The sequence below is a fragment of the Typopeltis vanoorti genome, chromosome 21 (genome assembly GCF_054136105.1).
Source record: "Typopeltis vanoorti isolate ZY-2024b chromosome 21, IOZ_Tvanoo_1.0, whole genome shotgun sequence".
NCBI classification, from domain to species: Eukaryota; Metazoa; Arthropoda; class Arachnida; order Uropygi; family Thelyphonidae; genus Typopeltis; species Typopeltis vanoorti.
The window spans coordinates 93,421,168-93,435,066 of record NC_143569.1 but is presented as its reverse complement, the minus strand read 5'-3'; the positions used below and the strand labels follow the sequence as shown (position 1 = coordinate 93,435,066).

General features: G+C 35.2%; 1 protein-coding gene across 3 annotated transcripts in view; it reads right to left on the bottom strand.

Annotated features, from left to right (window-relative positions):
* Girdin (protein girdin) overlaps positions 1-13,899 on the bottom strand; it is a 576,472-nt gene that overhangs the window by 551,584 nt on the left and 10,989 nt on the right. For all 3 annotated transcript variants that reach the window (XM_090411135.1, XM_090411137.1, XM_090411136.1), the window contains exon 2: positions 2,637-2,725. In XM_090411135.1, coding sequence (XP_090267261.1) covers positions 2,637-2,725 — 89 coding nt within the window. The remainder of the gene's footprint in view (positions 1-2,636; positions 2,726-13,899) is intronic.

Sequence of the window (13,899 nt, the reverse complement as noted above, 5' to 3'; positions counted from 1 at the left end):
TCATACCTGGTCCTGAATTCATTCACACTGCTTGCACGCACACACACAATATCCAGTGGCAATCCATTCCATTCGTGCAACACTGAGAACAAAAAATATAGCTCTCATCCCTTTTTTCCACAGTGTTCATTCTCAACTTCCAAAGATTCCCTCTTATCTTATCCCTAACCTCCATAAAATTAAATCCATCTACTAAAATAATGTATGACCCTTTCAGAAATTTGTCTCAATCATACACCCCTCTTTCTCTCATTTACTAGTATCTCAGTCTAGTCCTGAAGATACTTTCAGACGCAAACTTTGTTTGCTCACACTTGGATAAAGGATTAAACTAATTTTATTATACTCTAGCCAAGTGAAAATTAAACTTTCAACAATGTCTGAGAGTGTGTGTAGTGCAAAAACTGTGAACAGGTTTAAATAATGATTCAATGATCTTTGTGTGTGTGATAACAGTGTGAGTCTCTCATGATCAGCCACATTTCACTTGGAGGCTGATGTTAATAATAATTATTTAAATTACAATATAAAAGTACTACAACTGGAATACATTAATATATGAAAGAGAAAACCTTCCCAGAAAAAAATAGTTATGCTAAAATATTAAAAAAACTTGTTTAAATTACATGAAAAAACTAGTACAATATTGAGCTAAGAGTGAAAATCATTTTTATGCAACAATTCAACTGTATTTATTATTCTTTTTTTTTGAAGAGGCAAAAAATTGTGCACCAGGGAGATTTTTGAATACACATTTTCTGTAACACAAATTTGGGTGTGCTTGTGGGTACTCTGAATGTTTTGCATTTATTTCTAATAGCAGCAGTCTTTTTTACCTTCACCCCCATCATTTATAAAGTTAAAAGAAAACATTTTTCTGTAATGCAACTGAAGGTGAGTAAATTTAGACAATTCAATCATTTACCCAATTACCATCATTAACACAATTGAGAGATGGAGTATTGTGATTTAAGAAAATACTATGCCTCCAGAACAAGATTTCCAGATCATCGAAACATGTATAATGTACTACATTCTTACAGCCTTTTCTGGATAGGATACCCATAAAAAATAATTACAATAATATATAAAAAAAATGACAAAGTCCAACATGATAGTCAACTTAATATTGTTACTATGTGTCAGTCTTTAAAAAGCATCTTTAAAAAATCTCTCACTTATTTTAAGAGATTCTACCTAGACAGGTATTGTTACTCACTTCATCTCATGCCAAATCTTAAAATTTAAATCCAATTTTGCTTTTTTAGCTTCTATATCAATGGCCACTGTTGCTGCTTTGTGTCCTTTTGTTTAATTAATACTTGATTTATCATAATCAATGCATGCATGTATTTAAATTCTTGCATGATTTCTATTTAATTTTTATTTGTTTTTTTACAATACCACAGTACTAATTCTTGCATTTATAAACTTACAACAAAAATGTCCTCCAGCTATTACTAACAGATAATCTTCAATATTCCCTTCCCTTTTTGTTTTTGCCTGAAAGCAATCAGAAGAATCCTGTCTTAATCTAGATAGCAAAATATCATGATTCTGATAACAATTTTCCAACTGTTGTTGTATTGCCTTTTTATACTTCCCTGTCCCAGATCCAACTTTTTACACTTCCCTGTTCCACAAGTATAATTGATTTATATTAATACTAAAACTGAATAATTAGCCCAGTCCAACTTATTCTTAAGAAAAGTGACAATCTTTGCCATCATATTACCAATTTGCTCAGTTCTGCTTAGGATAATATAGATATTCATTGGCAGTAAACTACTTCTCTACCTGGAAACCTCAACTAATAAGTTACTGCTGTTATGAATCCAAACACCATCTATTAATAGACAATCCTCTTGCTCGTGCTCCCCCCCCCATTAAATTCAAGTGCCTGTAAGGCATTTCATCAGGTCTGGCATAAATACCAATTTAGTAAGTTTCCATCTTATAGTTTGCTTTATCCAATTGGATTGCCAACTTTTTCTCTAGTGAAACATTATGCATGCATTGGTTGAGAGATCATTAACATCAAACTTTGTAAATAATGCCTGAGATACCATAGGACTCTGTTTTTTCACCTACTTGTCCTTCTGTAAATCAATAACTATCTTACATAAACTGCAAATTCAATCTATATTGCCATTGATGGCAATATACAGCAGCACACTCATTCCTCTTTCTTATTGAACAAAATACACTACACAAATCAACAAAACCTCTAGAATATCTACAACTGTACATTCACCCTTCTTGAGTTCAGATATCCCTGTTCAGACTTCCAAATAGCACAACTCAATCTTCTCTTATTTCTTAGAGCTGGGGGGAAGAGAGGGGTGGCATCTTTTCTTCTTGCAAGATGAGATTTTTCTTGGGATACCTCTAACCTTTCTTGGTTTAACATCCACAATATCACCTCATCTTTGCAATTTTTTTTTGTTTGTTCCAATATATATTATCATAAAAAATATAAAAAATCCAAATCCCAAGAAATGTTACTTTACATTGAATTACAAATTCAAATATTAATAGATTGTCAGTCCTAAAGATTATAGAAACTTGTCACCTCTATAAGGAAAAAAGTACATTAATATCAATATCATTTTCCAAATATTGGACAAAATACTCACATCTGAAGCCACATATTATACAAAAACACACCATCACATAAGCATTTGAACTCCAAAACTTTTCCATCTTCATCCTGAAATGTTTTTACCTAGGAAAATAAATAAATAAATAATAATTAAAATATTGAACCAAACATATCAATTTATGATACAAGTGTGATAAAAATCTAAAATAATTCAATTTATAGATATTATGCTGTTCAACGAAGAATATCACAGATTTTTATGTGATCTGCAAGTATTATTTTAAAGTGATTATTAAAAAAAAAAAAAAAACAATTTTTCTATCACGAATAGTTTGAGTGACACACACTTGACTGATCCCAGTACAGTAGTAAGTCTCCTACCCCATGATCTGGGAACAATGCCCAAAGCTTGCTGTGGTGCTGGTACAGTGTCTAGGATAATCCTAGAATTCCACTTCCAAGCACATTTTCTGATTCCCCTTTTGGTGGTCATCCATGTGTGGCTCTATGGTGGATGAGAAGCTCTGCTGCTGAGCAAAAAAAAATCCCTCATCCTGAAATTTTTCAGGGCCATCACAAGGTCCCAACTATGTACTGATACCATAGATACATCATTTAATAACAGAATTAAGAAACAAAAGACATGTGACACCAGTATAAGTGTTTCAGTGTTTCTCATTATCCATGAAACAGGTGAAAAGACAATAGGGGAAAATGCTGCCCATCTTTATTCAAAAGGATTTAAAATGGCAGGATCGCCCAAACAGGTAAGATACTGTGTTCAGGTGATATCCTTGCCGAAACATCAATGGGTGAAATACTAATTATAGTAACTCCTCATAAAACACTAAACTCTTCTAGAAGAGTTATATTAAAACAAAAACTCCTTGATCTTCCAGATGAGAGGTTATATATTCATACCTTGAGGATCAAGGAGTAATGGGTAAGAGATACTTCCTGATACATAGGGATAGTCATCTAATTCTGACTAGGAACATCATCCTTACACCACCTTCTAATCTTCAAGAAACACAGGTCCAAATATGTGCACAGTAGTCAAAATGTGGCTGAATCATAATCTTATAAAGAGGGATAATAATCTCCCTAATCTTCACTTATCAATGTGCACTTCAGCATCCAAATAATCCTCTGAGTTATTCTGCCAATTCTTGCAATATGTCCTCTGAATTTCAAATCTCTATCCACCATCACCCACAGATCCCTACACTCATCAATTTACTGTAAACTAGTAAACGTAAACATCACTTTATTGTACAATGAAACCTGTGGAGAATTCATGACTAAACATCCACACGTAATAACCACAGTAATAAGTTTTAACCATGTTACCGGCCAAGATGTCTATAGACATCAAGGTTATCATGGATGCGAAGTGCATATTAAAATTGTAATACCATTGATATTACATTGAAATATATGATGGATACGAAGCGTATGCATATTTGATCCATAATGGCCGGTAAGGTGGTTAATAAGTAAATATTTCATCCTAAGTATCTTAGGACATTATCAGTACAGTTAATTCAAACAATACTAGGAATAACATACAGTTAGGGCGCATGATTACAATGTAATCCCAATATACGAGCAGTAGCGTGTTATAGAATTAAATTAAATTAAAATATATCTGGAGGGATATTTTAATTTAATTCTATAACATGCTACTGCACGCATATTAGGATTCCACTGTAATCATGTGCCCTAACTGTATGTTATTCCTAGTATTGTTCAAATTAACTGTACTGATGATGTCCTAAGATACTTAGGATGAAATATTTACTTATTAAAACTTATTACTGTGGTTATTACGTGTGTTTGTTTAATCCGTAAACATCAATATGATATGAAATGTGTAATCTTTTCATCCCGAAGTGAATCACCTTACATTTTACAGCACTGAACTAACAACCATTGTCCTTTGCCCACACTGCCAATTTATTTACATCATCTTATAAGATACCTATATCACCTTTATCAACTACTGTCGTCCCTAGTTTTGCATCATCGGCAAAACAACTGAATATCCCCCTTCAACTCTTTTGCTTTTATTGTGAATGTACAAATTAAAAAGTAGTGGTCTTAGTACAGAGCCCTGGGGCATTCTACTAGTCATTCACCTTGATTTCACTCCATCATACATCATCTCTGATGTCTATCAGCCACCCACCTATCCATGCCACCAGCCTCATATTCATTCCAATTTGCTCCAACTTAGGTAATAGTTTTCCATGTAGTATTTGGTCCAATGCCTTTGCAAAGACTGGCAGTATCATGGTGTAGCCATTTCCTTTATCCAGTTCTGCTGTCACCTTATTATAAAATGTGAATAAATTACTGAGGCAGGACTTACCTTTTACCAAGCCATGCTGTCCCTTATAGAGTATCATATTCCTATTCACACTACACAGCCTCAATGAACCATTTCCATCAGAACTACGATCTTCCTTAACTTCTATTTTTGTTGGTCGAAGTTCTTCAGCTATCATTAATAATACCCCTCCTCCTGTCCTACTTCCTCTATCTTCTCTGAAAATGTAATATCCATTTCATTTTATCCCTGTAACTACATTATTCTCTGACAAGGATTTGCTGATGTCAATAATTTGTGAACATGCATTTTAACATCCCAATTGGTTTTGTACTTCAAAACTCTCACTGAACAACACTTTCTCCAAGTCTAACTCCCAAACCATTTAAGTGCAGTCTATCAGGCATATACAGGTCCTTACGTCCATCAAATTCACTCCACACATCTATGAACTTCACACCATTCCTCCCACACAATCTTCTCACTGACTCATTTGCAATCATGGTCAGTCTCAATTCTGTCCTATCATGCCAAACAGCAGACTCACAATCTGGGAAATTACTTTTTAATTCTTCATTTTTTTGCTTCTTCTGACAACTCTAATATTTTCTCTCATGGCATATTTCTTGCCTTTTGAATCATTTCTGCCTACCAAAACAATTAACTTGTTCGCCTCTTTCTCTGTAAACTTACAGCTTCACTAACATCCTTTATCTTCATACCTATATCTCCATAAACATGCTTTCATCATGTTTTCATTAAGTATACCTCTTATCATCAAATCTCTATACAACACTATATCTCTTTTCTTCCAGTTTCTTGCTTTTATGCTTTTCTCATTCACTCTTTTTTTCATTCTCCATATTTGTGTACTACATGCCAATCATTTCCCCAGTCACTCGAGCTTAGATTTTGTCCTGTGAAGGATTCCAAGTAAGCATGCAATCTTTCCGTGTTGGCATCTCATCATCTACATCATAGGTGGCCAACAGCAGGCCCATGGCAGGATAAAAACTATATTAAATTATATGTATTATCAATTTAGCTATTAGTTTCGACTGCAGATTTTCTCATTGATATACTAGTTATATTCATTATTTCTGATGACAGAAACAATTTATATTCTCAACACAAAATAAAATTGCTTTAAAAAGATTACTCAATTTATAAAATCTACTGCTTCTTTGTGCAAGTTGTTGTTGTAGTAGTAGGAGTCGTAGATTTCTATGCACTCCATAGTAATGCCTTGTGTGTTTGTAAGTATTGTCTGTGCACAAGGAATATAACCTCAAACGCCACGACATACAGCACCATGCCGCTAAATACCAAGAATACGTTGGAAAAGTAGGTACTAAAATTGTATGTAAGTTCTGTATTTAAGTTCTGTCTAAAAGTGTGTGGCCCGTGACGCTACCACTCATCATATATTGGCCCTCGTATAGAATGAAGTTAGCCACGCCTGATCTACATTATAACTTTCAACCACTTCTTTCAAACTCTCATTCTTATTTCATGCACTATCATTCACTATTCCACTATATGCTACACAATCCTGCCTTATATCCATAATATCAGTCACCTCATTCTTTCACTGCCAACATGACTCATCTCTTACACTAATGAACCATTTCTGACAAATATTCTCTCCATTCTCACTCTCATACCACAAACTATTTACTCTTATCAACGAATACATTAAACACATGCCACATTGCATTATATACTGCACGTTGAAATCAGTCAACCTCAATGCCTTGGTCACCATTTTTCTTGTGTGCATAGGTGGTGTAACCAAAATAAACATCTGTCTCCTCGTCACCATTAGCACTCATTAAGGTTAATCTTCCGTAATAATTCTTGTTATTGTCCTTTGAAGAGTCTTGGATGTTTTCATGTGCTCCTTGTACTGCTTTGGCTATGTCAATGATTTTGTTTGTATAGAGCTGTTGTTCAGGATTAGGATCTATTTTTTGCAAGGCTGCTGTAATTGCTGGACAGGTAAAGATGTGAGTGGGTGTCAGTTCTGTATTGGGACAGTTGTTGCAGTTTCTATATGTTCTGGTATCATCTGTATTGATCTTCATTCCTCTATAATGTCCTGTTCATAGTCTTGCTATCGTGGTGGAGGTCCTTCTGTCAGCACTGATTTCGGTAATTTGATGTTGTATCACTGATTTCAGTGGAATTAGTTTAGCTTTTGCTAGTGCATTAGAATCAGCAAGAGTTATCATGTGAGTTTCTTGGTTGAATTTTCTGGCCTCTTTTGCTAATTTATCAGCTGCTTCATTGTAATCAATGCCTACATGAGCAGGAATCCATTGTAAAATGCAACTTTTTCCTAAACACTTTAGTTGATCCAAGAGTTTATGGGTGTCTTGTGTGAGCTTGGTATTGCCATTTTTGATTGCCTCCATAGCTGATCTTGAGTTATTGTAAATTATAATTCCCTCAGATTGTTGAGATGATGATAATTTTAAACAGGCTTCAAGTGCTTTATTTATTGAATAAAGTTCGCTGGTAAAATTGGAAGCTATTCTCCCAGATCTAACTTTTATTTAGTTTTTCACCTTTCGGGAGTAGAAGGAGAACACCAGCACCTACATTAATCATATTGGTGTCTGACGATAAATTGGTATAGCAAATAACCTGTTTGGAGGATGAAAGAAGGTTGATAGTATTTAGGCCATTTTCTTTTGATTCTTTTTTTGCACAAAGTTTGGTAAGGTTTAGATTTATGGAGGTAAAGGACTGGAAACTAGAGATTCTTTGTTTATGTGGGCATTTAGCTGTTCAAGACCTATTTCCTTCCTGATAGTGTCATCATATTGTAAAGTTGATGATCTGCGACGTCTGCATTTTTGATTCCGATGTTCATAAGTTTTTAGGGAGATATGGTCACTATGGTAGCTTCTGATATTATTTATGAATTTTTATGGTAGCAAATTTTCGTCTGTCCTCCAGCAGGTCGAGCCCACATTCCTGTTGAGCTCTGATGTTGTTAGTGGATAAGATTGCACCAATGATAATCTTTGATGCTTTTGCTCGTATTCTGTCTAATTGTTTCTTTACCGATGAGGCCGAAGTTGACCAGATAGGTGCGGCATATTCCATTATCGGCCTTATTAGTGTAGTGCAAGTAGTTTTGTGGATTTGGGGCTTTGGCGTCAATTTGTTCCACAAAGCCTTTTCAGTATATTTAATTTTTTTAGAGCTCTGTTGGAAATGTTAGAGATGTGTTGTGCAAAACGTAATTCCTGATCAAGCGTAATACTGAGGTATTTTGGATTTGTGACTTTTTGAATTAGCTTGTTGTTGATCATGACTTTGGGATTGTAGGAATGTCTATTTTTCCCGTCTATACTAAAGGTGCTTAGTTTAGTTTTGTCTGGGCTGATTTTGAGTTTAAGTTCATCTGACCATTTTTCTAATGATTCTAATGAGGAGATTCTAATCCTCTCATGGATTTGTTTAGAATCTCCTCTGATTCTTTGATTTTAGCACTAGTGTGCCAGATGGTTATATCATCTGCATAGCAAGCTACTTTTGTGTCTTCTGTAAGGTAGGGATGAATGTTATTGACATATAAAAGGAATAGTAAAGGACTGAGTATGAGCCCTGGGGAACACCAGCCCAGATTCTCCGCTCTCTTGATATTCCTGCATTGATTCTAACCTTGATCTTTCTTCCTCTAATGAAATCAGCAATCCAGATTAAAGCATCTCCTCTAATTCCAATATCATGTACTGTTTGTATTAATTTTTTGATCCAAACACCATCAAAAGCAGCAGTCATATCAAGGAATATGGCAATTGTCTTTTTTGTTGGTTTTTCCTGAAATGAGTCTATTATTGTTTGGCAGAAGTGGAATAATGAACTCTATAGGCAATCTGGTAGTAGTTAATTTTCTTATTTTTTGTCAGCCAGTGCATGAGTCTGGAGTGTATGATTCTTTCAGTAATTTTAAAGAGTATGCTCTCCCTTGATGCATCTTTGGACTCCCTGGAAGTGTTATGTAATAATAATAATAAATGCTAGTTAATGCAATAGGGCTATAGCTTTGACATTCTGCAGCATTTTTGTCAGGTTTCAGGATGGTACAATAACTGATTTTTTCCATTCTTTTGGAAGTTTGCCTGTTTGCCAAGTGGTATTGAGAATGTCCAGAAGTTGTTCTTTGGCTTTTTGGCCAAGGTGTTTGACCATATGACCAAAGATAAGATCATTACCAGGAGATTTATTAGATGCAGTTTTCTCAATTGATGAATTTAGTTCACTTAGTGTAAATTCTTCGGAGAATATGTCAATAGTTTGGTATGTTCTTGCTTGTTTTAGTATTTTACTTGCGAGTTTATTGAGGGTCATGTCCTCTCTGTTATACTGAAGTTTTGACTTGTTTGAATAGGTTTTTGCCAGTGTGTTTGCAATTTCTTGATCTGTAATAGCTTGTTTCCCAGCATTTATAATTAAGTTTGTTTTCTATTGGTTCTCTTCTTTGATATTGTTGTCTAGGATTCTAATAAATGTTCCAGTGTTGGCTGTCTTTTCTTGGGTCCAGGTTACTGCAAAACTATGTCCATTTCTCTTGTTTGCACTTCCAAATTTCCTGCTCTATTTTGTGTGTTATGTCCATTAATTTCTTTCTGGATTCATCATTTTTATTAATTCTGATTTGTTCATTGATATTGTCTCTTTCTGTAATCATCGAATCAATATTGTGATCTTTCCAGTATGGTATCCAGGTATTTTTCCGTTTGCCTCTTGGTATTGTTGTTTTGTCAGCTTTATTGATGTGTAATTTTCTGTCAAGGTTTCCAGAGACAGGTTCATCTTGACAGAGGCTCTCCAAGATTTGAGTAAACCTTGTTCAGTCGGCTTTTCTGAAGTTCCATGTCCTTTTGATTTGCTGTTGTTGATCAATCTTGAAGTTTAGTGTTGTTATTATGGGTCTATGGTCACTGATGGCATTTCCCACAATTTTCCATTGTGCACTTGATGCAATGCTATAATTAATAGTTGTGATGTCAATAGCAGATTCAGTTCCCATAGTTTTAAAGAGATAGGTGCTCTGTCCATTGTTAATTGTTGTGAGTTCCAAATCTATAAAGAGGTCTATCAATTGTTGACCTTTATGGTCTAAATCGGGAGAGCCCCATGTTGGGCTTTTTGCATTTAGGTCACCAAGTATGATGGTTGTATTAGTTGGAGCTTAGCTTTTCAATGATGTCTGCATCAATATTTGTATTATCAGGGTGGTAGATGTTTGTGATTGAAATAGAATGTTTTGGAAGATGTATTTCAACAGCTTGAGCTTCCGTCGAACTGTTATTATTTAAATCTTGATTTAGAGTGATTTCTTTGAATTTGATTTCTGGGATCTTCAAAAGGATAGCAAACCCGCCACCTGCTCTTTCCTCTTTATCCTTCCTAAGAACTGTGTATCCTTTGATGCCGAAGTTCAGATTTTTGATCAGTTTTGTTTCTTGTAGACAAGCAATATGGATTATGTTTTTGTAAAGCATGTATTTAAGTTCATCCATCTTTCTCTGAGTACCATTAATATTCAGTTGCAAAATGTTAATATGAGTCCTTGTAGCATATTTATCATCAGGGGCCTGGACTGCAGCCCTGGACGCGGTAGCATTGGTTGATTTCTTTCTATGACTCTTCATTGGAAAATTGGATGCCGTTGCCACATTAGTCACCTTGAAATCGGACTTTAAGAAATTTGGTCAAAAGCTTTAAGGGTGAGAGGGAGGCCACGAGGAGGTGTGGTCGGACTTTTCACCCCATTCTTCCTCTTACTTGCCATATAATGAAAGAACTCTTTGGGATTTCCTTTGGCCTGCTTGGCCAGTTTCTTCTTATAATCTGATTTTGCATTCCTTACCATGCTAGTCACTTTTCTTGCCTAATCTTGCACTGTTTATGAGCTTGCTGGTCACTTTTTTCCTTATATATCCTCCAAGACAATTTATTTATTTATTATTTTTTGCAGCTTATGCTTAATGATAATGCTCCTTGATTTACCTTCCTTACTTTAGGTAACAATTTAATATTGCTTCCTCTAGATGCCCCTTAACTATCTCCCATGCACTACTAATATCCTTCCTTTGCAGGACTTTATGCCATAGCACAGCTCCAAGCTTCCCATAATCACCTGCTTTTTAGTTTCACAATTATCCCTTCTTGACAGAATATTCCTTATGTTTTGCAATATCTCAAGTCAAAACAACATGGTTACTTTCATCAATAGCAGGTAATGTAGCCACCTTAATTATGGATAGCTGTTCTAATCCTATGACCGGGTACAATACTCTCGCACCCTGAGTCTCCTCCATCACATGCTGTCTCAAGTAGTTATCTCTCAGTAGGTGTATAAATTCCATTTACTTCCTGCTATGGGATCTTTCTTCCTTACAGTTCATATCTCTATAGTTGAAGTCCCCCATAATAATCACTCAATACACTCATTGTATTAATTTGCTAATGTATGTCTTGAAGATCATCCCTCTAACCCCTTAGCCTATAGTACCAACCAACAATATATTGTCTTATTGATCTCACACTAGTCTGCTTCAAATGAAAAGTCACCCTTCTACCTATCACTTGTTCTTTTTCAGTTGGAAAGGATCCAAGGATCCAACTATTTTCAAGACTGGGGCAACTCGTATAAAGAAGCTAATGACTTCATATCACTTGCCTTAGTATCCCATAATGCAAAGGATATCTCCTTGCAGACATGTATAATGTTATGCATTATGGGAAAGATTACTACCCAGACTGGTTTTTCGACCTTTACTGAGGTCTCATCAGTGGGAGCCAGACACAGAGGTGATACTAAGGTTGAAGTAATGCAGAAGTCATATTTTCATATACGAGTAGCCAAAAGGTGTCCCACCTTATTATTAAAATACTCTGGATAGAGTATTTTAATAATAAGTAATAATTTATTAATAAAGATATTTATTGGAAGTTTATTTTTCACTTGGTTAGACTATAATAAATTTAGTTTAATCCTTTATCCAAGTGTAAGCAAACATTTGGATAAAGGATTTAACCAAGTCCTTGAGATTTTGAGAATCTTGAGAATTTATCCCCAGTCCTTGAGATATTGAAAATATCTCAAGGACTGGGATAAGAGGTAGAGCAACACCAGACAACTCCGAGCAAAGGTGGACCTAGCTCTCATCACTCCTTGTCTCAGTATCTCACATAATGCAAAGCACATCTCCTTGCAGACATGTATACTGCCATGCATTAAGGGAAGGGGACACTACCCAGACCAGTTTCAACCTTTATTGAGGTCTCGTCAGTGGAAGGCAGACCCAAACATGGAGATACTAAGGCAGAAGCAATAGGAGAGGTCATATTTACCTATAGGAGTTGCCAACAGGTGTACCACCTTTTTATTGAATTACTCTGGATTTAGAGAAAGATGTTGGAAGTTTATTTTTCACTTGGTTAGACTATAATAAATTTAATTTAATCCTTTATCCAAGTTTAAGCAAACAAAATTTGCACCTGAAAATATCTTCAGGACTGAGATAAGGTAGTGCAACACGAGCCAACTCTGAGCAAAGGTGGACCTTAATGCATAGCAGTATACATGTCCGCAAGGAGATGTGCTCTGCATTATGGGAGATACTGAGACAAGGAGTGATGAGAGCTTGGTCCACCTTTGCTCGGAGTTTCCTGGTGTTGCACTACCTTACCTCAGTCCTGAAGATATTTTCAGGTGTAAACTTTGTTTGCTTAAACTGATAAAGGATTAAACTAAATTTATTATAGTCTAACCAAGTGAAAAATAAACTTCCAACATCTTTCTCTAAATCCAGAGTAATTCAATAATAAGGCGGTAACACCTGTTGGCAACTCTGGTAAATATAACCTCTCCTATTGCTTCTGCCTTAGTATCTCCACGTTTGGGTCTGTCTCCCACTGACGAGACCTCAATAAAGGTTGAAACCAGTCTGGCCCTTCCCTTAATGCATAGCAGTATACATGTCTGCAAGGAGATGTGCTTTGCATTATGGGAGAGACTGAGACAAGGAGTGATGAGAGCTAGGTCCACCTTTGCTCGGAGCAGCCTGGTGTTGCACTACCTTACCCCAATCCTGAAGATATTTTCAGGTGCAAACTTTGTTTGCTTACACTTGAATAAAGCATTAAACTAAATTTATTAAGGAAATTTATTAACAAGGGAATTTATTTTTTAACATTTGATTTGTAATAAATTACAAATGTGAATCTTTTTTTAAAATTATTAAACACATTTTTAGTTATACAAATCCAATATATATAGTAGAAACAAAAATTATGAAATTTAGATTTTCAATAATAAAAAAAGTTTAACTAGATGAATAAAATTTAGCGGAGAGTTCCAATCGTTGGTTCGTACAATTTGAATTTAAACCTATAATGCAAGCAGTTCAAACCACATGGATGGAACGTGATCATGCTATCAACCAGATGCAACTCTAATGGAGGTCAGTAAATACATGCCAAGTGACACACTTTCTTTAAAGCTTCCTTAAGATTAGATTTTTTAGTAATTGAAAAATTTTTATGAAATAGCCATGCCTTAGCTACCGCATATTCCTTAAATACCTTTTGCATACTGTGGGTACACCTAACACACTTAGAGAAACACTGTTCTGGAGAATAGGATACTGAAAATTCTGACAAATGACAGAGAGTACTGTGAAAGATAAAGATATTGTGGAGGCCTGGAGTGATTACTTTGCGAGACTCAAAAGAAACAAGCAGTGACATTGGCTGAAAATTCATTGTTACATTTGATGGAATGAATACAGTACAGTACAGTACAGAGGAGCAATAAAATACAAGTTTATTAGAGCCTATATTCCATCTGTCACAGAGACATCGTCAAGGATACAATCTCAAAATTGTAAAAAAAAAAAAAAAAAAAAAACTAGACTTAAAGCCTAAGGTCCTGTGAGGAACATCC